Source organism: Stegastes partitus, unplaced genomic scaffold (genome assembly GCF_000690725.1).
Source record: "Stegastes partitus isolate 25-593 unplaced genomic scaffold, Stegastes_partitus-1.0.2 Scaffold49, whole genome shotgun sequence".
Lineage (NCBI taxonomy): Eukaryota > Metazoa > Chordata > Actinopteri > Pomacentridae > Stegastes > Stegastes partitus.
In genome coordinates, this window is record NW_007577780.1 from 871,400 (window position 1) to 899,220 (window position 27,821).

A 27,821-nucleotide genomic window follows, 5' to 3' on the forward strand; every position below is an offset into this window, starting at 1 on the left:
CAGGAACTGTGGGATGCTCAGGGCGTTGTGAGCAGGCACGTTGTCATGGTGAAGAAGCCATGACTTGTCCTGCTACAACTCTCGCCTCTTCTCGTGCACTGAACGAAGCAAACGCCGCAGGATCTCTTTGTAGACATGCTGAGATTACTTCAAAGGGGAAAACTTGTGGTTTGTAGTTTGGATTTGAAATACATCTTTTGTGACACCAGTCCTGAAACCTTTCTGACACACCTCATATATAACACTGTACTATCTTAGTGGTACTCAAAGCGCTTTACAATGTTTTCTCATTCCAACACACATTTATACACCAACGGTGACAGAGCTGCCATGCAAGGTGCCTGCCTGCCATTGGGAGCAACTTCGAATTAGTTGCCTTGCCCAAGGACACTTTGACTGGTGAGGGACAGGAACCGCCAACTTTGTGATTAGAAGATAACCGCCCTAATAATCCATCCTCATAAGCGCCCAAATAAACTATATTTTAGGTCCCAGAATCTTAAAGGCAGGATAAAGTCCTCTTTGGGAATGTTTTATGGAAGAATGTTTAATAATGTGTTCCCTTAACAACTTCACTAAAACATCCTCAGAATATTGCAGGCAAAATGTTCCACTTTGTTCATACGTCACATTGCAGCAATTCTGAGTCATTTGAGGCCTCGAAAACATCTTGAAAACATTTTTGTCGGTTTGACAACATTGTTACCTAATCATGTAACGTCCTCTAAACATCCTCTGAACTTCCAATTAAAACATTCTGCCTTAGTTAAATTTAGGAATATTATTTGAAATGAGAAATATCCTTAAATTGTTTTAGGGCATTAGATTACTTTTTTTTTTTCTTTAAAATGTGATTAGAGTTTGTAGGTAATGTTGTGAAAACAGTTGCTACTTGCTGTTTCTGGTATATTTCGTTGGAACTCACACTGTATGAATTATCCACCTCTCATTTTGCTACCTGACTGTTTGACATCTTTTCTCAGAGTTTCACTCACTTCACACTTAATCGTCACAATGTAAACAATGTTTAACTCACCTGTCAAAACATCTGGCCAGTTCCATGTGATTGTGACATGCTGTATTTTTTTTTTTCCCATTCTGTGATTTTAAACAGGAGCTCTACCAGTAACAGCCAACCACGGTGACAGTGTTGGATTGCAGGATCTCTCTCAGAGGAGTGAGGGGTATAAAAATAGAAACTGTCATTGTTGGTTACTGTGAATGTCCACTCTATAAAACAGACAGCTTAGAAACTGCCAAGCTTCCTGCCAAGCCAAACGTCCTTTCCTCTTTTTATCAAGAGAGGGAGTGCATTTTGAATGAATATCATAGCACTTATATTGATTTTCTATACCTCTGGAAAACAAAGAGTCTTAACTGCTCTGTGTGTGTGTGCGGTCTGCAACCCCGATGCCTTGTGCAAAAAAAATCCATTACTCTCTTACACTCCTTTTTAGTAAGGCAGGAAATTAGGCTTGATGAGCTGATGTCGTAACTTTTTGTAACTTCACTCTGCGCTGAGAAGTGCAATCAAAACAGCAGTTGAGACACTGTGGTTTAGTGGAAACTCTCTATAACTAAATCACGGTTATAGAATAGTGTACATGGATAGTAAACCCATGACAAGATGGTTATATGACTTCCCCTGGCATGCTACCGCTGTCTTGGGAACAGTAATATTATACAAAACATGGCCGCCTTATTTACCATAACACAATGAAAATGTGTTTTAATAGCCTCCATCTGTCATGCTGCAGACTACAGCACTAAAAGGTACTGCACATCTCTTCTCCCAAGGTGGAAGTAAGGCAGGCGTGAGGAAAGAAAGAGACATGGAGAGGGAGACGATAAAGAAAGTGTAAGAGTGGGAGCTAGTCAGAAAAGCGGAGAGTCGGAATGAGAAAAAAAAAAAAAATCCTGAACTGCTGCGAGTCGAAACACTGGGAACTTGGTTGGAGAAATGGCTATCATTAAAACCTACAGGCCAAAAAATGAATATTGTTCCAGGAGTCCTATGAATCACCAGATGAAGGTGATGCAATATTGCATCAGCATGTCACACAGATAGACAGAGAAAGCAGAGATGAGGTATCGCTGTATTTTGATGCCGAAAAACGATTCAAGTCGTATTTTGCTCCTCTGGTGAAATGCAGCCAGGTTACTGCCACATTTAACACGTTATTTACCTCTGAAATGTTCTCTGGCTGGCATCCAAATTCAACAGGGATGCAAAAAAGGAGAAAACCTGGACCTGAATGCTAACATTCTCATTTTGTTTGAATAGTCAGAGAAATGTTGGCATAAAAGTGACTTGATTCACTGCGAGACATAAAAAGAAATTTTATCTTCTCCACAGAGGTCCCACTGAGATAGTAGCAGAGAGTTATAGCAATAGATATACGAACTGAAGGTCACCCTTCAAAGGTTCAGTGTTCCAAAATAAAACATTGCGGGACAGGGCGATTTGCAAAACATGTAAAACTGGCATGTTTATACATAAAACAGTAAATAGGAAGTGAAGGTAGGAGTATTGGCTCTGAGACATTATATAAATGCATTTTGAGGAAATTGCCTATAAAACTCCTCAGCTGCACTTCACCTATTATGTTTTTACTGACTGCAAAAAAAAAAAAAAATGTCATTGTCAAAGGCAGGTACAACAATAACAAAGCATAACAGAGATGCAGCCATTACAAAGCACAGTGTTTATTTTTCAATACCATTAAGCAAATAGATGGACAAAGAGATATTTATTGTGGAACATGATAACTATTCAGCACAGGCAAGGTGTCATGCCATAAAGCAGACCCATCTCCCTGGGGACAAGTTGAATAATGTACAGTGATCAAAATTTTATTAATCCTTTGCATGATTAAATGGTTGTAAATAAAACATAAGTCTGAACAGCAGTGAGAGCATTGTAACAGACAGGTCTGCTTAAAGCAATGCGAGATTGATGGGTTCAAGCACTGGCAAAGCATTGTGGGAGTTCAGTTGAGATCCAAGTTTAAACAATACCTTCTATTGAAATATACACATTTTTTAGGTTTGTTTGGGACTGACTTTGACACCAAGACCCAGCCCATCTCGGTGGGGTTGTGCACTAGGTGTTGGCAGGCATCAGGTCTGAGTGTAGATTCAGGGCGATAATAAGACCTGAGGCAGCCCTGTGTGGGCCTTATCCATGCATTCTGCGTATGCAAATCAGTAGCTACTGCCTCCTTTGTTAAGCAAGGTTTGTACAGTGTGCTCTTCTTCCTTTATCATTCGTACTGCCAAGCCTGCGGAAATGAAAAGCAATGCAAATATGCCTGGCTTTTAGGAGTCGGCAGATAAAGCAGGGAGACCTTCAAACTGCAACGCTTCATCCGCTTCAGTTTAGCCTTGACCGAGGCATGCAAATTATACCTGAGACGTAGGGAGACTGACGCCGCAAGCTGCACAGGCGCAAAGCTGGGGCTTGAGATAGGCAAATCTCTCCTGGAGCAGGGTTAATTGGCAGAAAATATCTATAGAAAGGTTTAGAGAAAGGGGTTTGTGGAGTCCCACCAGAAAAAGCACACATATTTATGCCCTATACTGTTTGAGTCTTGACAGTGGAACGCTTGCGCAGCATTTTGGCCTCTCATTTTGTCATTTCGCTTCAAGGCAAGGATGTGCTCTATTGCTGTCCCAGGTACAAGGAGCAACTGAGCACTGCTTTATCAGATCGGTATAACATTCTGAATTCTCATTGGAGTCTCATGGACCCTTTCCTGTAGTGGTGTGATCCTTATTGTGTTGCTGGATGTCTGCTTGCGTATAGTCTGTGCTCCCACGATAACATCTAGGAGCCAAAAAGTTTGGGTAAATGAGAGCTTGTGGCAAAACTGAGAAGAGTACAAGTAAACAAAACCTAGATTGTTCATATCCACAGAGAATGAGGAGGCATAATAATGGCAGAGAATGCATTATTCTTTTAGGCCTGTTTTTACTGTTATGTATATCCAACTGAATCATTGCACGACTGAGGAAGACTGCTAAATTTATTAATAAAAATCCTCTGCACTTGTATGTATATAACATAAGCTCAAATGAAACTTTAGCTGATTTACTCTTAGTTACAGTATGTCTAGAAGCCTCATCTGGCTGTGATCAGTTTAGACATGTACAATAATTATCTAAATGATGCCTTTCACACCGGAACCTCCATGTGACCCCTCTTGTTTAGCCCATCATTTATGGTTTATTTAAGCACTGACCTTTTGTGCTTGCTGTAGGCAATTGCTGAGGCTCACTTCAGTGGATGTACAGCCCCATTTCCCCCACCCTCTGCACCCTTATCTGACATTGTCAGCACCAAAGGGACCCTTCATGTGACCTGACTGCTCCATGTGGAGTTAATAGGAAGAGGAAGCTATTAATATAATTTTGAGGTCAAAGGGCAACAGCACACATTGACCTAATGCTTGGTCTGGAGGAAAAAACACACGCCTCCTTTCCTTTTATAATATATATCATGGATTTGTATCCAATGCATTCTTTGTGTTCTTTAAGACATGCTGAAAGAGCAAGACGAGCAGAAGGATAAAGAAACACAGTGAGGGAGCAAGACAGAGATGCAGACAGGCAAAGACAGTATGGAGAGGAAGGGTGAAAGAGGAGGATGGGAAATAGTAGGAGTTCCCCAGTGTGTTTTCACCTGCAGTTTGAACGCGCTCATAACAATCCTGACTGTCTCCCTGAAGTGCAGTGTGCCAGCAACGACATAAGCCGCTGGCCCTCCTCCTAGGATAAAGGTGAAGAGGTATAAAGGATGTGACAAAACAAGTCTCAATGGTGATCATTTAACTAAGAAGTTGTACTCAAACACTGCACTCATAGAAACTGCAGTTTGCCTGTAACTGACAAAAGCTGTCAATCTGAGAAAATGAAAACATTACATTTATTGTTCTGAATTGACTGCGACTGCTTTTGTGCTATAACAAAAGGAGTAATCAATGTCTTTTGTCTTTGGAATATTAAATCCACAGGTAAAATTGGTGCTGTCTTTAGTTTCAAGCTATCAATGCTTTTGAGGAACAACATGAAACAAATAAACTGGACTATGTGGCCTGTGATGTGATGTCTACAGGGAAGTATATTCAGAAAGGAAAAACCGCTGAGTGCAAAATTAAGGGACATTACATCCAATTTCGCTTTCCACACAGTCTCTAGCCTACTTTTTTTTTTTTTTTTTAACCCTGGCTTCCAGTAGATGTACAGTGTCTATTAAAAATGTTTCCACCCCCCTTGGAAGTTTTCTTTGCTTTTGCTTTTCAACATCATGGTTTTCAATCATGGTCAATTTAATCTGGCCTTTTTTGACAAGAACTTACCAAAAAATCATTAATGTCATAGTGAAAACAAGTTTGTGCAAAGTATTGTCAATTAATTACAACTCTAAAATTTAAAGTAAGCAATTAAATAAGTCTTCACCCTTTTTAATGTGACTCACCGAGTTCAATACAGGTGCAGCCAGCTGGTGCCAGAAGTCGCACAATCAGTGAAAAGGAGATTATCTGAATGCAGTCAATGTGTCTCAAGTGACTGTTTTATGAGGACACCTGTATCTGGAGGGTCTAGTCATTGGTGGATAAGTAATCTTGGATATAACTACATCATGAAGACAAAACAACAGTCCATGCAACTCTGCTAAAAGGTGACTGAAAAGCATAAGTCAGGGGTGATACAAGAAAGACAATAGTGAGGAAGGCCACCAAGAAAGAGTTACATGTTTGAGTGACTGAGATGGAGAGACTGTGCTTAAAGCAACTGTTGCCTGTTCTTCACCAGTCAAAGCTTTAAGGGGGAGTGGCCATTGTTGAAAAGGTATATATTCAATCTGGAACAGAGAATGCCAGATGTCCTGTGGGAGACCCTGAAGACAACTGGAAGAAGGTTCTTTGGTGTGATGAGAAGACATTTTGCTTTTTGGCCATCAGGCTTGACGATATGTTTGGCGGACACCAAACACTGCACATCATTTAAACACACCATCCCCACTGTGACGTATGGTGGTGGCAGCATCATGACGGGGGAATTTTTCTTAGCAGCAGGCCCTGGAAGGCTTGTAAACTTAGAGAGTAAAATGAATGCATCGAAGCATGGGGAAATCCTGAAGGAAAACCTGATGCAGTCTGTCTGAAAACTGCAACTTGGGAGAAGAAAAACAATGACCCGAAGCATACAATCAAAGCTACACAGAAATGGGTTTCAAGCAAACAAGGCGAATGTTCTGGAGTGACTGAGTCAGAGCGCAGACCTTTACATAAGAATTAGAATAAGAAAAGGCTGTTCATTCATGATCCCTGTGTAACCTAAAAGAATCTAAAGCAGTTTTACAAAGAGTGAAGGGATAAAACTGTAGTGTCCAGATGTGCAAGGCTGACTCAGACCGAGTCACACAGGCTCATATTAAAAAATACAACTCAAACTCATGTTATAGACGTTTTAATTTATCATTTGCTTGTTAGACAATGTTTAGACATGTTACATTAAAGTACTGTACCAAAAGGAAACAAGCGCTGCATCTCCATGTGCCCATGACAGCTTTAAGCATAATACTTTTAGATCAATCTAGTTCATTGTTTTACTTTTCTGCCTTTGACCATCATTTCTATCAACGCTGGTAAGATTTTACTCACCACAGTTGTGAGTTACTGAGATCTGAAATGAAAACAGTCAACAGCTGTAAGAACTTAAGGTGAGTGCACCTTTTATGCCAATAATAATGCTTCATTGCAAAGGAAAACTCTGTGTGTGCATGGCTACAGCAAGAACGGTAGATCAAAGTCTGTGAACTGTGATGGACGTTAACAACAGACATATCTTACCTCGCCAGTCTTTCCTTTAGTGATGTCACAAAGCTGTCAAATCTTAGCATTTAACTCATGGAGTCCAAATTATCATAACTGATAGAAACAACAGCCAAATGCACAAATATAAGAGGCCTCTTTGCAATTACCCTTTTAACACCACAGGAAAATAAATTACATAAAGCGTGCCTTATACAGTCTCACGAAAACATCAACAGAATTGTACTTTCTTTACAAAAGGGAAAATAGGTTTAATTAGTACAGTAACAGTTCTAATTAGTAGTACAGTACGTTCATTCTTGAGTATTATTATTCAGTGCATGGATAATACATTTAGGCATATACTGTAAGCAAATAAAATGCACAAGTCAATGGGTAGGCCATTGAAACAGTTAAACAAAAGCCAACTGCATGGCAGTAAAAGAATCATTTACATGTATATTTCATCAGGCTACTCAAGCAGGAATACATAGTCACCCTCTGGTTAAGGGGAACAAACAACTGGAGCACCTTGGTTGCCAATTTTTTTTTTTTTTTTTTTTTTAAAGCGCATGCCACACAACCACAACATCCCCAGTTTGATTCCAGTCACATTTTCTGTCTGCATCTCTACTATTTGTTTTCCTATAAAGGCAAAAAATAATCTTAAAAGAAGGTTAAATGAACAACCTTCATAGTGACTGTGTGGGTGCCATTGCTCCAGGAGCAGTGAATCTCACATGAATTCAAATAAAATTTCTGATTTGACACTGAGGTTTATATCTAGATGACAGTATCCAAGGATAGTGTACATGACCTTATGGCATACATTTGTTGTATTTTAATTCTGAATAATTGTAGTTGACAACCAGATATTGTTAAATGTTTTTTGAATTTCTTCCATGAGAAGGAGAAGGGAAAATAGACCTCAATGTGCCTTGGGGAAAAATACAAAACACAAGCCTCTGTGTTAAAGGGATAAGATGAGATGTGTGGTGGAAAAACTAACTGGAATAGAGGTGGAGAAAGATGATCTACTAAAAACCTTCAACTTCTCTTGGTTTATTCAAAATCTACTAAACCTTGTTCATATTAAGATGCTTGTGCGGCCTCCACCTACTGTCCTCACCCACTACTAGAAAACTATGAAAAATGTGCATTGTAAAGTACCTCCCTGTTTAGTTTTTGGCAAGGTCAGTAGTCCATGTTTGCCGGCCTGCCAATGCTACTACAACTTTTATTTATGACATTTTAAAGGAAACACTTATTTCACAAAGTACCACAGAGTGCTTCTCATACCACTTCCAATTCAACAAACTGCTGTTGTCGGGTGCAAACAACGTATCACATCCTCATACGAGTTACAAAAAGAACAAACTGTACATAGCATAATGAGTGCATTCTATATACGGTTTTAAAAGGGTTTAAAATCCTGTCAGGTTAAAGACAAACCACCTATTCTTTCAGCTGATCTGAAGATAGGATGACCACCAAAAATGGAGTTGTGAGGTTTCTACTCAAAAAGGATAACAGGTTGTTTAAAGGGCATCTTCACACCCTTACCATAGAATATTAATATTGCATTAAACTCCAATTATTTGTCAGACATTAGCATTAAAACACAAGTGTCAATAGGACGAAGCTTCCACGACTTGGAGCTGCAGCTGATATCACCGGTAATATACATCTTCATGATCTATTAATTGTAATACAGACTTTTGCTATGCATTGGAAAACAACGCCTTTAATCACAATCACCTTCAACATTATTGAAAATTAATGGTCCTGTAAACATGCTCATTGGTGTCTCTGTTAGGTAGGCTCCCTCTGCTGATACATAGCCGACAGCAGTTTAGATGCTGCAACACCTTTATTTCATCATTCGTTGGAGTCTGGCTTTTGATGTGTGACTGGGGTTTCCAGCTAATGTGAGTCGAGTATTAACAAGCCTGTGCGCACATTTGTTTAATGGAGCTGATAGATGCCAGTGAATAATCAAATAGATATCTGACATTTATAGTACTTATGAGAGATAACGCTCTAAAGTGTGGCTCTGTAAAGTTTAATTTGATTAATTGTAAAACTGTAATAATTACAGTCATTTTACAGTGCAAATATAGATGCCGTAATGTAGAGCAATAACGTCTTTGACTCTCTTGACCTGTTTTGCAAATCAGTTTGTTTTTACAGCTCTTTTGTAGCCAGTCTGTATTAGCATGACCCTCCCCAACAAAGGCATAGTAAGCTCTTGAGAGCAACTTCTTTTTTCATCACTAAAAAAAAAATAAAACATTTTTGTTACAGCTGCAACAAAACAGGAAAAATGAAATTCTTTCTTTTCTTAAGAGAGCACAGATTCAGTTTTGAGACACAATAGACGGTATCGTACATTCACATTGTATGGGATGAGAGAGAGGCTGGCAAAGCTAATAAAGTGATGTGCTAATGTGCTTTGTGATGCGATGGTAGTCCCCAGCTTTCAGCTCTAAACAGATGGGATCTCTCCCGCAGGATCAGATAAAAGACGTCCATTTCTAACTCTGCAGAGCATGGCAGATTCAACAAAGGCTGCCTCTCAAAGGCGTGCTGTCCATGGGTGCTCACACAGAAGTCCTTCGCATAAAATAGATGTGGCAGAGCACACGCAGCAATGATGAGGTTAAATTGAGGCATATCAATCTTAACTAAGGCAGGACAAGGAACCAGATCAAAACAATCACATGGAACTAATGTGTGTTGGCCTGTGCTGCTGCTGCTGTGCAAATGACACACAATTTAGAACATTCACAGCCTCCTATGGGCTGACAATGCTAAATCGTAAAATGTCAAGCTCTGTAACAGTGGCAACACCTTCTCATCATATATTCAAATCCTTAGAATTTATAGAGCAGGTGATTCAAGGATAAGCGCCGTAGACATCCATAAATACACATCACCTCGCCATATATTTTCCATATCACACTGTCAGCGGGAGCTGCCATACCATTAGAATATTCTCTAAACCCTCCCCGCTTGTCCTAGTACCTGCTCCTCCTTCTTTCAGTCTGCGAAAACCCTTGCCACCAGAGATAACCGCTGCAGAGATCACCCTGTCCCTGCGCCCCCCGTCCCTCTCGCAAGGACGCCCCCGGACCCACATTTCTGGGTCATCGCTGAGCTCATAGATAGATCCGTCTTCCACGCTGTGCTCCAAAGACTCCAGGGAGGAGTCCGACGCCTCGTCGCCCAGTGCCGTTAATGGCCGTCCGGGTAGCCCAGATGTAGAGCGCAGCTTGTACTGCAACAGGACACCCCGTCCTTTGCCTCTCCCCTCCCCCTGGTAGGACTGTTGCAGTGATTCCTGAGAGGAGGTGTCGCTGCGGTCCTCTCCTCCACAGGCAGAGTCTGGGCCGTCCCCGACAGAGTCCCTCTTTAGCAGTTCAGGAGCCAGAGTGCTGGTGGTGGCGACCAGGAAGTCCACAGGCCCACAGTGGGCATTTAGAGAGACCATTCCCTTTCCTGTAGCAGACAGACAGAGAATATTTAAATGCCGTCCAGAGAGACAACAGATTCTGTCCCCATACCTCACCAGGGTCAAGCCATTGTCAGTTACATAAATTAAATGAGATCATTATGCAAGATGCAATTTGCACTGTGTGAACTGAAAATTACCCTAAACCCAGCTTTGGATTATATGCCATCAACAGTTAATTGTAATTATTTATCATAATTGTACCACTGTAACAACAGTAAAGCAAGCTATAGTTTGTGAGGCATTTACATATTATTCAATAAGCTAGTTTGAAATAAGCTGGCTGAGAAGTAAGGGTTCTGCAAGTGGGAAACTATCGACCTCATTCACTTGGCGTAATAAACAAAACCTGCCAGGCAGTTTTTAAATTACCCTGCAAGAATATATATACAGTATGATTTGTGTGTTGCCTGCCCAGTAATATTTGCACTGATTCCCAGAGCCACAAGAAAAATCTGGGAGTGTGACCTCAATAATGGGCAGTGCAGAGCAATTTTCTATCATAAAAAAAAATCTTTTCGCTTTTCTTCTGACCTCTCAAGAGGCCGTTCAATCACAGTCAGTCGCCCCCCTCTGATCCATACCTGTTATTTTGGGGATGCCCTCCAGTTTGGGAACTGGAAGAGTGATAATTAAGCCTTGGGCTGTGCCCACCCATAACAGCCCCTGACAAATTAGAAGACTGGTGACTCGCATGCTCTTTTGACCTGCAATATAGAACACATCGACAGAAAATTGAGTTTTCTTTGCCACCCATTGTTACAAAATACAACCACAACAGATTATGGGTCTTTTTGACAAAATAATAGATGACTGCCTGTTGACAAAATGATACAAGTTTTACAGATTGGGCGGTCTGTCTTTTAGAAAGTGAATTATGAACTTCCATTTATTTTATTATTATCAGCACTATTCAGTCCCAGCATGAAGAAAAAAAAAAAAAGTCAAACACACTTTTATTGTTGGTTATCAGTGTTAGCTTTAGGAGAGGTTTAAGCTCTGTGATCAGCCTGTATTTGACAAGCTTAACACATGCACACCAAAGCCACCTAGGGCTCTGGGTTATATAAGATTATGAAAAGTTGGATCTTTCTATTTGCCACTGACCCAATTGAAAGAAAACTCTCATAGAAGCACATCATGGGAAACAAGACTCTGTTAACTTGGCATTACATGTTGCTGTCTGAGATCTAAGCGCTTCTGAAATACTGAGATTTAAAGTTTTCACTGGCTACTGTACACAGCACGGATGATATGCAATGCGATCCTCTTTTACTAGTAACATGACAGATGTCCTTTTCGATGCAAACATCATCATCATTTTAAATATGCAGGCCCTGTGTATCCATGGTTACACCCACATGGGGGCTTTTAGTCAGTTTCGGTGACCAGATCAGACCTCTTCTCAGGTCTCAGCGGCTGAGTGACCTTATTGTAGCGGAGCAACATATGATTCTTCAGAATTTACTGTCCCAAGCAAACATTTCAATCATCCAGAACAGCTAAAAACTACATAAGTGGTTATTAAGTCAGAATTCTAGTCTAGTAGTTTAGTGTTAATAGTTTCTTTGTTTTGGGCACATCTCCTGTTGTGTAGTATGTGGAGATCCAGGACAATGTGTTGAAAATAGAATTTGGCACTGAAAACCAAAAAAGCTGATGTGAAAAAGGAAACAATGCCATTGAAATGTTTTTAAATATGTGTGTGTGTGTGTGTCAGGTCAGGCGTCACGGTCAGCTTAGCTACATGGGCTCCTGCCAACCAGATCGTGTCACATCCTTTTCTAGCTGTAGTAGGGGTAATGCATGTCTATAGCAAGTGATGGCATTTAGTTCCATACTGTGCATCTTTCAGTCTATAATAGATTTGTTGAGGTTTGACACTGCTTTCTTGAGTTTTGTTTGTGTTTGTCTGTTCTCTCATTGCTTAGCTAAAGATTCTGCCAGGCGGTTTGAATAAACCATGTAATTTAGTGCATTTTTCCTTCAAGGGAGCCGAGTCTGATACCAAACACACACACACAGCTGATTACTTTAGTGTTTTTATGAATATCTTTACCAGGTATGGAGTTGTTTTAGCAGTAGTATGCACCGCTATGTGCTGCTGAGCTTCAACTGTTCTATTACACCAAAGTGCTGTTTGTGCTATAAACACTAAAAGTGGGTCAACTGGCTGCCAAATCAGATGATTTTTTAAAAATTATTATTTTAGGTTGTAATTTTAATTTCTTATTCATATGATATTTACTCTGTCATGTATATTTCTGTAGTTTTTGGCTGTATCAGCAAACAGACTGAAGAGAATGTAAACAAAGTTAGTTAATTACGTTCATTCATTAGTTTTTTGTTCTTGTCTGCAGCCGATAAGATCAGTTTTGATGTACCAAGTTGTCACTGCTGCTGGTATAGAGGTTCTCTGTTAATGTGACAAATGATGTCATCCAGGGCCACTTCCTTTAGAGTGGGTTCATAATCCCTGGATGAGATTAAACAGTGCTTTTCTTCGAATGAAGTTTACTTTTTGCATTCCGGTACAGAGCGTGACGCAAGAGTCAACATACATTTTATGCTGCGACGTTTTTCCACTGCGGAACTGTTTTCATAGCGCTGCATTAGTGACGGAAAAGGATAATGGCACACTCTTATTATACATGCACATCCTTTGTTTGCAGTTAACAAAGGGGGTAAAAAAGCATTGTTTGTTGTGGATTTATTTTTGCATTCCTTCTGTGGTCCCTCAGCTTCTGGCTCCCACTGTGGCCTAGTTATCTATAGAACCATTTACCATAATATCCATGGCAACTATAATTGAATTACACCAACACTCATTTGAACACAACTAAGAGAATGCTCATTTACATGTGTAGCTGTATTTACATGTTTGTTCTGTGTCATGCTCAGATTATGATGATTTGCATGAGTGGTTCAACGGTGTCATTAATTAATTCATTTCAGTGTGAAGAAATGAATCATCTTGAGCAGGAAGCCGACGCTGTAGCGTGGAGCGCATTCAGCAAGCCAGAGAGCCTTTAGGTAGAGACCTTGCAGGGTCACAGCAGTGAGTTAGGCGCTGGCAAAAATGGCCTTTATCTCAAAACTGTCTGCCACCTGCTCACATTGCCTGAGAGTCTATTTGTACTTTGGTGAGGGAGCTTAAGTGAGAGAGTGATGCTCATGAACACCCACTCCCGGGTTACCATGAAATCTGGAGTTAAGTCGGAAGATGTGGGCACCAGGCATTGTCTTTAGAACAGTGATAAAGAGGGATAATGACAAAGGCACTTGAGATTAAGGAGGTATAGCTTAACCTCAAGCAATCTTGCACCTCCAATTTCTGCAGAAATGTACACACTCCGCAGTGCGCAGTGGCTTTATCGTGGGAGCCGGTATTTGCCTTAAAAAGAAGATGTCTCCAAAGATAAATGTTTCTCTATGATATGTCACTGAGGACTTTATTTTGGAATATTATTTTTTCACCCTAAGGATAGAACTATTAAAGGCATTAGTAGAGAAGAGATCAGCAGTTTCCTCTGCCTCAGAAACTTCTCTGTTGTTTACTGCAACTGGAATTCCCTGTTGAGTATAAATCACATTAAGGGGAGAGGATTAGGGGGTATATCATTACTGCATGTCCTAGCATAAGTCAAGGAGAAACCTAGGGGAGCAGAGACCCAGTGATGGAGAGAAACTATCAGTAATTCATGTGCAGTATCTGTGGTTGTAGAGTGTCGGGGGATCCTCTTTCCTCTTGTGAGCTCAACAAATCACAACTTAAGTCAAAGATCCTCTTCCTTTTGTGGACCCTGAAGACATGAGCGGAGCAACTCTTTTTCTTTTCACCCTGTAACTTCCCCCAGGGCCAAGCCTTGAGGCTGCCACCCTCCCGCAAATCTGCTGCATATTTCAAGGGGAAGCACTGGCGCTGGGTGAAAATGACCTCTGGGTCACTGGTGTTCTCTAGATATCACGGCCATAGGAGTCCGCTCTGCTTTAAAGTCTCCTCTCAAATGAAAGGGGAGGGGGGAAAAAAAGGAACTTTGATCAAGAGAAAAGTTTTGTGTCTGAAAAGCATGCCTGTTGTTATTCTTTCTTTACTCAACTCGCAAGAGAAAACCTTTTTTTCTCCCTATGAGATAGAGTGCTACCACAGCTTTGAGTATTGCTCTAAATACATCAATCAAAGTCTGGTGTGACTCAATAAAAAGGACAAATTTTTCTAAATCCAGATGCATTTATATCACTCCCTTAAGCTCAAAATGATCTTCACATATTATGCATTCATGTACTGAATGAGCTGAGGGGCCCGCGTGCCACAGTCTGAACATGTTTGTGGCCAGCTGATATTGAGTCACATGTACTGCAGTTATCGCCATTAGACAGTTTTAGGTACGCTCCGGTGCAATCTAATTTGTTTACCATAGTTCTTGCCTCAAAAAAGGGAAAACACCCACACTTGCTGATAAATATTTCATCCATCATGAAGGCAGGCGCGCAGGAAGTAATGGGCTATCTGTGGCATCCTAAACGGACTGCAGTGAGAAGTGAAATGGGGGTGAGAGGATTTTAAAGCAGAGCGGATGAGATGAAACAGTGACTGAGAGGGGAAAAGTGGGACAAAAAGAAAGCAAAATATTAACTCAAAAGCAGGATAGAGGGGAGGTACATGTAGAGAAAAAGAGGTAAAATGGGCAAGACACCAAAGGAGCATGGGATGTTTAAAGAAAGGCATGAATACTGCCATGGTAACTCTATGTAAGAAAATCTTTAAGGCTGCCAATTCATTGCTCAGTAGCTTTTCTTCTTCTTTTTTAATTTTTTTTTATTATTATTAATCCCTGTCTTTCACCCCATAGCTTTATTATGTCTTTGCAAAGGCCTGAGATGGATACTTATTCAGGTCAGTCCCAGGAGTTCAAGACCCAAGGAGCAACCTGCACAAAATGAGAATATCAATGTGGAGAGGAGACAGCATCATCTGTGCTCCGATGCCGCCCTCTCATTGCTCTCATGAAACAAAGACCTAACAAAGTGACCTGTAAAAACAAATGCATTTACGTTGCACAATTTGGAAGCATCAGACGATGAATTTGTCACAAAGAAAAGCAACTGTGTGAGTTTTTGTGCGAAACCGTGCTTTGATTTCTGCGTTGCGCCGCAGGACGGAGCATGACCTCTGGATATAGAGGTCAAGACCGAGCGGTGGTGTGAGGGTACCTGTGTTCAGCAGCGTCGAGCGTGTCGAGATGTTGATTTCCTGCAGAAGCTCCAGTGTTTCGGTATGAAAGAGACGAATGGAAGAACCCTCTGAGAATGCCATCCACACCCCTCCACCAGCGCACGCCATGTGTGCAACGCTGACCATTGGATCTGGATGCACTTCAAATTTCTGTAACAGAAACAATCATGCTTTTATAAAAGAAAAAGATGGAACTTGTGGGAAAAATGTTATTACCCACAACATCAACTAATGACATTATTTGTACGCTGGAAAAAGAAGCATTTCCAAAACGGAAAGGTTAGCTCTCAGTGGAATCTCTGGTCTTTTAAACCAAACATACATTACTTCTTAGATTTCTCTCCATATATTTTGTGTGCTACTACTATTGTAGCCTGATTGCAATTTTTCTAAAATGGTTCAGGCAGTTTGTAGTTAGCCTTCCATTCTCATAGCAACAACAAAAATGCATTAAAAAACAAAACAACAAATCATAGAAAAGTCACGATTGGCAGACTGTGTCGTGCTTCATCGTATCATAGATGGCATAATTACATCATGCTACTATAAGCACACTGAATTTCACATTCAGCTGCTGCTCCTCACTTGCTTTTGTAAATAAAGTCTAAATGTCCCTCCTAATTTTGTAATTTACAGAGTCCCTGACACACGGGGCATGTTTTTGCATCATTCCCCTGGCTTCTATCTTTTTAAGAGCACAATGGAAAAAGAGTTTCAGGCACCCAGTCTTAATGAGCAGCTTGAAATAAATGCAATGAGCCTTATCATGGCAACACATGCGGCCCCTGCGGTCTAAGGCGTGACAAGGGTTGGTTTGGGCATCATCTTGGAAACTCATATCACTGTCAATGTACAAGTTGCATGGAGCTGGGCAATTAGTCAGTGAGAGTGACTGAGTGAGGATGAGAATGCACCGCCAACCCCAACCCAAGTGCACTGGCAGACAGGGATTACCACCTGTTTGTGTGCCCTTGCCAGTGGGTCCTCCTTTGTTTGAAATTAGGAAAAAGGGAAAGAAGCCTTTGATGTGTTTTCTCTTTTAATTGACTCCTCAGGAGTGGGTGCCTGTTTCGCCTGGGAGACGATATGCAATGCATCTCTTCGTTTTTCAAGTGCAGCCATCAAAAAATTAGATATCCATAATAAAAAGGCACATTTCACCTTCAATAACCCATTGCAATTCAAATGAGCTGACGAGTTTGTAAAGGAAAACACAGTCCCATTGTACTGTATATGCTGCAAGATGATCGCATTAATCATTATCAAGCCGAGTGACTCTAAAAAAAAAAGGGACTTCCAGCTAATCAATGGCTGACATACTGTAGCAGTTGAACGCCATCTTGAGTCCCATATGTTTGAAACCAGCTGGAAGGCATTCTGGGAAACTAATACAAAACAACACAACAGGCTCATTTGACTGGGGATACAAAGGATGCCATGCCTGAACATTTATTTTAAATCACTGACTTAAGTTTTGTTTTTTTTTAATAATTAATAAATTCAATTTACATCAGCAACAATTCACATTTTATCCAACATTCCTAAATAGAATTCCACACATATCTTATCACAGACACGGACTGAACCATGCTGGATGACCGTTGTGCTGTGTCAAATGCAGGATAAGTACAAGCCGCAGCTGCTGCCCCCAACCAGCAACCTGGTATTAGTCTGCTGAATCCAGCGTTGCTTACAGAGATGAGGTAGTCAGTGAAGCTTGACAGCAGTAATGTGCCCTTTCCACTCAACTCGGCAGTGTCATACAAACAGCAGCATCCCTCCTATGGTCTTCCACCAGCAGTGGGAAATAACAACACAACTAAAGCCACAAACACTACAGCTGGTCTGAACAGCTCATTAGTCCTTCATTACGCCAGGTGACAAGGTGTCTTTGTCCTTTGCTGAGAGCTAAGTCCACATCTCCACTCTGAGGGCGAAGGAGTCGAGTGGAAATGTGAGTGATGGGCGAAAGCAGGAAGAGTAAGAAATAGTAATGGGAAGAGGAAAGAACAAGGTCTGCCAGTCAGTATTGATCAAAGCCTGTATGGCCATGCATGTCCTACTTTGTTAAGGTCTGGTTACATGGGAGCGACTCAGACCTTGAGTGTTCAAGTTTGTGGAGCTCCGTAATAATACCGAGATTGGCCCTTAAAAAGTGTCTCAAACGATGCCATAAATGTTCGAACAAAAAGACATTTGTGTAAAAATAAAAAAACAAACAAACAAAGCATTGCATTATCATCAGATTCAAATCAACCCCTACTGCGGGTCTATCTGCAAAATCAAATATCACTTGATTGGTTGAGATTTTCTTCATTTTCTCCCCAATTAAGTTGTTTCAGATTTCCATTGTGTTCTTGCTGCTACCAAGCCCTTTTAGTTGGTCTGATGAGAATATAAATAGGGTTTTTATAATTTTTATAATTTCACTGACGTGCCCAGATTTTTCTTTGGAGTAAATGAGTTTAAATACACATCAAAAAGTAGTACAGTTTAGTGTGAATAGAGTTCTTTGGTGGTGCGGACAGCTCAGAGTATGACTGTAGTAAATCTAAGTAAAAAGAAACAACCGGGAGAGAACAAAAAAGCTGGAGGCCATGTTTTTAGTTCAACATGGTTGTTTTTTTGTTGCAGTACCTTGGTTGGCCCTTGGATCTAAATGATTCGATGCACCATATGGAGCTGTATTTACGCATCTGTGAGCCAAATCAAAGATACCATAAGTGGAAAGAGAAGCTGATCTCTGTTTATCTATGAATTACCCTTTTAGTGCCATGAGCAACCAGACTCCATGACTGGCTAAGTCAGTTCTGAGTAGAATATTCTGGTAAATACTGTCTGGATTGCCATGATACTTTGCATAGACATTCACAGCCTTCAGCAGATGGTGATCTGCTGACTTTTCCATCTGTTGTCACCAGCTGGTTGACATTTTTGAGCAAATCTATTTGCATTGCCTTTAAGTTTTAGTAGCATCATTCAAGATGAATTGGATAAACTTGCACTATCTTCGACAAAACGCGGCAATGTTAATGAAATTCCAACACTCAGCTGTGCTTTGCATTGAGTGCTAAATGTTAGCATGCTAACATCATAAACCAAAACAGCAAACATGAAAAATATACTAGGTAAACATCAGTATGTTATCTCTGTCACTGTGAGCATGTTAGTCTGCATACATTAACATTTAGCTCATTCACTTTTTAAACCCCAAATAGTCCAAACTGTCATTTCCAGGCTTTGTGAGCTTGTTACAAGGAATCTGCATCTAAGACTGAATGCTTCTGAACGCATTAAAACATGTTTTAAAGCCTTGCCTTCCCCCATTTTTCTTCACTGCTTTCCTCACAGCCATTGTATTATTGAGGATTTGTCAGCACCATAATTTTCATATACCCCACTGGGGTGGAGTGTATGTAATCATATATTACAAAGCCGGGAGTCCACACAAATTTCTAAGTGTTATGATGATCCTCTGGGGTTCAGCTGGGTGCCATTTCAACACCATAGGAAGTGTAGCGATGTTTACCAGAAACAGACTGAAAAGGTTATATTTAAATAACACCTTGTCGTCGATGCATCAACGGTGAAGCTTTAAAAAGAGACACATGATGAGCAGCGGGGTGCAGGATCAACGGCGTCAAATGAGACAGGGCGCAGTGTCCAGCAAAGTTATGGATAAATTATTCAAAAGTACAGCAAATCTCACAAAGTGGTGAGCATACATGTGGGAACACAATGGAATAAAGCAAGGTGAATAAGAGTCCATGAACCCTGGAGCCTTGCACCGAGTCACATCTCTTCCTGCAGGTACCACATACTACTTGTCCAGATCCTGGATATGCACCGCAGCCCCTGTGAAGTCAGCCCTCCTGAGTCCATATTAGTGAGGAAGACAAGGTTAGCAAAGAAGTAACCAGAGCTGACCTGTTAAGCTCTGTGGGAGATACAGTGAACCAGAACTGTGCCTCAACTGCGTGGCCATTCAGCTGATTAAGCTTGTGTCTCTGGGGGACTGCGCTAGGGAAAAGAGGTGAAGGAATAAAAGGAGACATTCCTAGCTCAGCTCACTCCTGATTATGTGGGTTTTGAAGCAGACTCAATCAGCTGCTGTTTCTGTGTTGTTCATCCAGAGTTGTCAACTGCTTATCTTCATTTGTTAAAACTTTTAGAAAAGAACATACATATTAACCTTGTATTTTGCATAATTCTAGATTTTGTGTTTGTCTTGTGTGTATTGCTGCATGTTGTACATCTGCAGCGTTTGTATTTGGCATGAGGACAACGAAAAATAATTGCAAATGGAATAAGTGGTGAAATAAATGTGTTACATTCGCTCTTGTTGTAATACTTTTTCTTTTTTCTGAAAATGTAACTCATTTACATTGATAATGAAAACAAATTTACATGATATGCTAGGAAATACATTTGTTTGTTTGATTAAATTCATATTTTTATATGTCACAACTCTATTTATCCGGGGAAGGTTTGCTCGCTACGCATCCTCCTTTTCAGGTAAAACCTTACCCATTTATACGGCCACGCACACTCACATCTGGGAGCTATAATTAAATGGTGATGGTTTGCAGTTCGGCATCGGAATATTAACATTACCCAGAAGAGTTTGTTTTATGTCATTCATTATTGTCTACGACAGCCGGAGAAGTCACCCTGCTATACACCTCTAATGACACAGCGTGCAGAAGAACACCTTGGAGGATGACTACTCCAAAGTGGAAAGCATGACAAAGACAACACCCCGAATGATTTTTGTGGAGATAATGGTGCGCATTTGTGGACCATAACTCAGAGCTCAGAGCGGTCCGGCTAAATGAGGCTTATTTGTGTGTGTGAGGGCTCCAGCAAACGCTGTATGAATCTACAAGGGGTCTGATTCGCTGTCCGTGCAGCAGCTTCAGGCAGTAAATCTTGATGACATCGCAGATTAGAACGCCGGCTCTCTAAGGTTGTGCGTATGCATCCTTGCATCTTTCCAGAAAATTAAAGGAGAGGAAAATTTCCTCAAATATTAAAAAAATAATAATAATAATTCACTGTCCCTGTGTTACTGATGTCCACATTTGACCCTGCAAATAGGGATGAAAGCAAGATAATTTATCTGAAGTTCATTTCAACAACTTTTAAATACAGCAATCTTTTTGCATATTCCACACAACAGACAAGAAACTCTTTCAGAGAACTCATAGGTGTCTTGGTGGCCTCCTTCGCTAGTCACTCAGTTTTTTAAGGACGGCATACTTTAGGCACATTTACACATGAGCCATTTTCCTTCCATTTTTAATGATGGATTTATCTGTTATCCAAGTGATATTTAGTGACTTGGAAATTTTCTTGTGCACATTCACTGACTTAGCACTGTTGCCTCGCAGCAAGAAGGTTGCCGGTTCGCGTCCCGGTGGGGGCACCAGAATCTTTCTGCGTGGAGTTTGCATGTTCTCCCCGTGCAGCGTGGGTTCTCTCCGGGTTCTCCGGCTTCCTCCCACACAGTCCAAAAACATGTTGAGGTTAATTGGTGATTCTAAATTGTCCGTAGGTGTGAATGTGAGTGTGCTTGGTTGTCTGTCTCTAAGTGTAGCCCTGTGATAGACTGGTGACCTGTCCAGGGTGTCCCCTGCCTTCACCCTAAGTCAGCTGGGATAGGCTCCAGCCCCCCACGACCCTAGTGAGGATTAAGCGATGTATAGACAATGGATGGATGGACATTCACTGACTTGTGCTTTTTAAAAACCTTTTCACAGAGTTGGTAGGAGTGATCTTTTTTCTTCCTGGTGTAGTTATATCCAGGAGTGCTGATTCACCAGTGAAAGGACCTTCCAGATCCACGTGTCTTTATACTACAGTCACCGAGACACATTCGCTGCACTTAGATGACATCCATTTTACTAATTGTGTGACTGGTAACATCAACTGGCAGCATCTGTGATAAAATAGATGAGTCATTTTAAGTGCAATGAATACTTATGCCATGACTAATTTTACTTTTCTAATTCATTGATATTACCTTGAAGAAACCTGTTTTGACAAAAAATAAAGCCATACTAAATTGAACATGATTCAATGTTGAAAAGCAATGAAAGGAGAACAATCCATAGTGGATTCATACTTTATATAGGCAATGTACAAAACAGCATTGCTTTTGCATTTTAATCATAGAGTGTACATAAAAGAAGGACTACTATTGTGAGGCCTTTGTGTTAGCACTCATCAAACCCTTTGGGAATTGGTCATCCCCATCTTGTGTTTGTCTATATTAGTCTAACAAGATCTGTAATTTACAGACTGATTAAGGGAGAGGTTCGGTAATTTTCTCATTGACTTCTATGCAATTGGACCTTTTGTTGTTTTTACCCAACCAAAGGAGTCGCCCTCTGCTGACTGTTTAAGACACTTCTGTATTTGCTTTACTTGCTTTGTCCATCTTTTATAAACAGTCTAGTCTAGTTATTGTAGCTTGTAGTGGCTTGTTAACACAACACAGACACAGATTACTCTTTCAGCTCTGTTTTTGGTCTCCACCAACTCCTGAGCTGCCCAGTGCTTCACAGTGATCATCAGCTGGATGTTAACTGTATATGTATATGTCTATTTTTATTTTTTATTTTTTTTACCATGGGCATAGAGCATTTTATTAATCCTGTGAGCTTTTATTAGTATAAGACCCTCAATGCTTCAGTGGTTTTGTTCTTTGCTCCCATATTTGCATATCCATATAAATAATGCACATTCATGAGAATTTTGCAGACCAAAGCAGTGTTAAAACTCATTGCTTTTTTTTTTTTTTTCAGTAACAGGGTAAACTGCAACATAATGTGCCTAGCTACAGTTTAGTTATTTACCTGAGTAGTGAGGCTGGAGGCTTCTACGACTGTGACTGAGTTCCCGCAGCTTGCCCACACTGAATCATCGAGCACCAGCAGCGTCCGAACCGGGTCTGAACCCAGGGTTACACATCTACATGAGTCAGGGTCCCAAAGATCATCTGAGAAAACGAAAACCCAGTGAACAAACAACAAACACACTTCTCAAAGCTGCCACCAAGATACTAGAGAGATGTGAAGAAACACTTGGAATCACAGGCTTTTACAGCAGCTAGGCAACATTTTTATTAATAAATGCTGAACACATGGCCCCCTTTTCTACTGGAACACTGTCACACTGAGTGAGGCAATTAAAGTAAATTCTTCCTGCTTGTACCACAGCAAGTTATGTTGGTGTTTATGTATGGAGGAAAAAAAAAACAAAAAAAAACTTTTAAAGCATTTCAACATTGTTGACCAATTACTAAAGCATCAGTGAAGGGGGTTCACAGTGGAGGCTGGTTTTTCTTTTACTCTAATGAACAAACAACCATGTGAGAGTCTATGAACTACAGGCTGACTAAAGACTGTGGACTTCCATTTGAAACACCACACACTGTGAATCGCCACACACTGCGCAGCACAGTGTTTACGCCCTTGCCACCTACATGCTAATGAGTCTGAGGTGTACACTTCAATGAACTTTCCAGCTTCTTTATCACCACTTCTTTTCTCTTTGAAAAGAGCTGTGACTCTCAACGGCTCATCGTCTCCTTTTTTGCTTCATCAGTGTGAAAATGAAGCGGACCCTTTTTTCTCGCTTTGAGTTTTAATCAGGGGGCACACGTTGCGGCTACCACAGACGCACATTATAAAGTGAATCGCATAAGCATTTCCTTTGCTGTGCGTTAATGAAGCAAAATTAAAGAAGGCAGTGCACCCAGCCATTTAATTAACATTTTGAGTTGTTTATTTCTCCCTTTCATAGGAGCATAGCTTTACAATGCCTTCTGACTTCCACAGGTTAATTGTTTGGTTTGTTATAAAGGTCATTTTTCCACCTTTTCAAAATTCACTCTTGTAAATGTCCCTCCGGCCACTTGCGCTAAGCAAGGCCATGCCAGTGCTTCTCCCTCTTTAACACGGGGACCAGGCTTGTCGCACCAAACCAAACTTTTCTGCTTTATCTTGTAAAATATTTTCACCGCAAGCTGCCTTGATGTACATATCGCAGTAGGGGAAGGGTGGACCACATTTTTCACTAAGTAACAATGTGTTGGGTGTATAAATATGCCTTTTGATACAGGTCTCAACTAAAGCCTTGATATTTTCTGGCTGCAGCAGACTTGTTTTCAGACAGTAGCACGCTAGTCAAGGGCATAAATCTTTCACAGATGTGCCGAATCCACAAACATTCCCCGGCACCCTCCAGAGCTTTTCTCCTGTCCTTTTTTTTTCTTCTTCTTCTTTTTTTTTTTTTCTTATATACAAAGCATGAATAGTAATATTTAATCGGCATGCAGCAGCTTGGTGTAATTAATCATCCTTTCTGCTTGGGAGAAGAGAGGCGCACAGGAGGCAGGCAGGCACGTTGACATACTCTGGCCAGGTAAAAGAGAACCCAGTGATAGAGCTATTGTGCTCCCGCTGGCTGTGAAGACTGCAAACCGCTGCTGAGATGGTGTTAAGCCCCCTTGGCCTTGTGAAATGCCTGACTAAACATAGCATGCCATCTACCACATAGTGAAGTGTTATTTTCATACTTAAGGCAGGTGTGAAAATCACTGGAAATGGGAAATATAGTGTAACGAGAAAAGTGATTTTAAGGCAAACATTTGAATGGCAGGTCGGAAAAATAATGTAATAATTCTAAAAGTTTATTTTTTTTGTTTGTTTTTTTAAGAAAACAACCATGGATTATCTATAACCTCTATATTATAGTCCAAATTATTAGGGAAATAATCATATTTGAGCACAATAGATGCTTTATGAACATGAAAGAAAATTAAACTTATAATATATAGGTACCTATATATCTAGAGAAACCAAAGAGGCATAGAACGTTGGATGACCTCATATTACAAATGAAGCAACACAGTGTAATTTGCTGTGAAATAAATGCCTTCTGCCTGTATAACTGGATCTGTACAGCACTGGTAGAAAACAACACACAGTAAATGCTAGAATTAACACATAATGACTTTATACAATGAAAAGCCTCATTTACTGTATCTACAAGATATAAAAGTTTATAAAAACAGTTTGTAGAGTATTTAATGAAGTCTTTTTTTTTTCTTTGCCTTTTTCTTCACTACATACAATAAAAGGAAAAACAAACCCACTGACAAAGAGACATTCTCACTTCTCCACAAAGACCACACACAGAGAGTACAGCAGCCACCCCTGACAGACACTAAACTAGAGCCATCAGTCTAGAAACAAAGCAACCTCAGGAGCACCTTACCACTGTTATTTCTTCCATAAACCATCATGGTCCCGTTCCGCAGGCCTGCAAACAGGAAGCGAGAGGAGTGCTTCAGGCACAGCACAGGGCAGCCCTCTGGGTTACGGAGGGTCAGTAGGCATTGTGCTGCAGTGTCCACACTGCCGTAGACCAGAACGCTGGAAGAACAACAGCGGCACAAGCCAACATGATAAATGAGTGTCATTTGAAATGACAGAGTGCCTCGTTTTCATGCAGTTTGATTTAACCGTGCACAAAGCATTGCGTATGTGGAACCACTCCGTCTTTCTTGTGTTTGAAATGCCATCTGAACTTTGCTGCATCTTATTGTCTTCTTCAGAATGACAAATGCACATCGCCGTTTGTTTCTCTGTGTCTGAGAAGAAAATGTTAAGTAGCATTGGAGCTGACAGGATTTCGAGTGTACTAAAATGCTGAAATAGTTGTTTTTTTGGTTTGGTTTTTTTCATAGCATTTTACTGTATGTCTTTTTTTTTCCTTTTCCCTGGACAGACTCTCATACTGGGAGATAATGACTCAGCACAAACAAACCGCTGACATATTTTAGATTTCTATACAAAAGACGAATGCTGCTGTTAATGGAAATTTTTAGAAAAAAATGGCGACATAATGGGTAAATGTGATATGCAAGACTATTCTCCGTCTGGAAAAAAAAAAGCAAACAATTTATTTACTGCAACTGTGACAGGAGACTGAGATTAAACCTATCCTCTATTACACACAGTGGGGATCAGAAGGTTTATTGGATTTGAAAATGAAACGGTGATCTTAGCAGAAGTAGCAGTATTGATGCTGTGTTGGGGTATCAACTCTGATTTCTTGCTTTGATGAAATATTGACAAGCAAATCTATACTGCTAGAAATCTCTCAGGGGGGCTGTAACAAAGGATAATGCCGGATATTATTTTACAACGGAAGATATAGAGGACACTGGAAAACATTTATCTTCTAATCTGTGTATTTGTGCTTCTTTCTTTTCTTTCTTTTTTTTTTTACATTTCATAATTTGACCTTATTCATCAAAACAATTTTTTGGTGTCATATAAGTCTCTTACCGGCCATCATCTAATCCAACACAAATGTTGGTGCTGATCCCTGAGGCGGCCTTGTGAACTCCCGCCTCCACTTCCTCGGTTGGAGTAGGTGCCGGCACGTATTCCAGACATCGGACAGCAGAGCCCACCTGCAGGCTCTTCACAGCCCTTGGCATGGGCCTGTTGAGGGAAAATATCTCTATTTGCCCTTGAGAACCTTCTCCTCCACCAGCCACCTGTAAGAAGAAAACGAAAAAAAAAAAAAAAAAACTTGATTGAAAAAGGTCAAGACCCCATGTTAAGCTGTACCAATGGACAGAATCATAATGCCACGGCTAATAAACTATTCTGCTGAAACAGAAAAAAAGGGATCGGGAGAGCAGAGAGCCGAACCAGGCAGTCTCCCCGTTAGATCATGCTTTCAGTAGGTGTTCACTGTCGTAATCAGATTGTGAAGGCCAGAGGATAATGTGTCTTTGGTTAAACATTCTTTACCTGTCAGCAGTGTGGTTTTAAAAAAAAAAAAAGAAAAAGAAAAAGAAAAGGAAAAAAAGTTCAGATCAATTATCCTTTCAGACCTTGTCGTTTGTAGTCCGCGCTCACTTTTTCTGAATATCACTTAGAATTTTAAACACATTATGTAACGGATTCACAATGTCATCTGTAGAACATCAAACAATTCTTAAAACTTGTGCATTCTTTTCATCAGTAAAGAACAGAGAGGGCTTTCGTAAGTTTCGGAAAGGCTTTGAGTTGCTTAACAATGAGGGGTTTCTTACTTCCTTATGAGATCAAGTGATTTATCTATTGCTTGAGTCAGTTAAAGATAAAATGAAAATAAAAATCATTTTCAATTAATTTAAACTGACATTTAATATTAACATGTCCAAGGTCACACTGAACACTTGAAGACACTGCTCTCAGTAGCAGTGAAGAAGAATACACAAGGGCTTCAGGGGCTTCAGGGGCTGCATTTGGAGAAGGTTTCTACCAATCAGACCCTGTAGGTGTATTTCCCTTTTTGAAGAGAGAACAGGTTGTGAAAAAAAAACCCTTCCTGCCAAAGAAGAAAGCAACCTTAGATGTTTTCAAAAAAGGTTCACCAATCATAACAAGCTTCCCAAGGCATTTCACACCCCACAGACTGAGTATCTGCCTCAACAGAGGCTTGATTTCCTATGTACCGCATTTACATTGGCCTTTGTGTAAACCTGTCAATGCCACTGCTGAGAAAACCAAGAAAGCAGGAGCCCTCCAACCTATCTCTGATGCAATTCCAATTAAGGTGGCAGTGCTCTAATTCCCAAACAATTAAAATGTCACTGTGGGATTTCAATATAATTTCATTTGTTACTCCCATGTTAGGCTTAGACGAATGTTCAGACAAAATGCAGCGTCTTTCTTGGGGAAAAAAAAAAAAAAAGCACAGCTGCTTGCTGCAAGACAGCAAAGATTTATTCTCTGTATGAATCACATCGTGTGAATGTGACATGAGCTAAATATAGTCTTTAGCTCTTCTCCTCCACGCTCACCCTTATTTGCATGCAATCATTTGTTTGATTTGTATCAGCGTACAGAATCTGGACAGGAGCGATCCTTTGGGCTCTTGAGAATAAGCCAGAACAAATAATGGTCTGTTGCGCAGGGTGAAAGGAAGATAGGGAGGACTTATCTTGCAGCAGGGAGCTCAAAAAAACATGGCTTCAAGGAACTGTGGAACCAGAGCCAGAGGCATGGTCCCCCTCACCCAGGCTCCTCCACAATTTATACATTCACATGTCCGTTTCGAGCTCGCAAACCCTTCCACACACCACCATGGTCACTGCCAGTTAACAGAACACTCCCTCTTCCTCTTTTCCCCTTGAGATCCAGTAAAACCACTATGTCCTGACAAAGTCATCACTACGTATTTAAAGGAATAG

General features: G+C 40.6%; 1 protein-coding gene across 1 annotated transcript in view; it reads right to left on the reverse strand.

The window, feature by feature from the left end:
• Positions 1–6,455: 6,455 nt before the first annotated feature.
• The window catches only part of arhgef10la (Rho guanine nucleotide exchange factor (GEF) 10-like a), a 110,813-nt gene continuing 89,447 nt past the window's right edge, over positions 6,456–27,821 (reverse strand). The window contains exons 22-27 of the mRNA XM_008306919.1: positions 25,921–26,135; positions 24,845–25,002; positions 22,420–22,562; positions 15,541–15,712; positions 10,911–11,033; positions 6,456–10,313 (exon numbers count right to left, since the gene is read on the reverse strand). Coding sequence (XP_008305141.1) covers positions 9,772–10,313; positions 10,911–11,033; positions 15,541–15,712; positions 22,420–22,562; positions 24,845–25,002; positions 25,921–26,135 — 1,353 coding nt within the window. The 3' untranslated portion in view covers positions 6,456–9,771. The remainder of the gene's footprint in view (positions 10,314–10,910; positions 11,034–15,540; positions 15,713–22,419; positions 22,563–24,844; positions 25,003–25,920; positions 26,136–27,821) is intronic.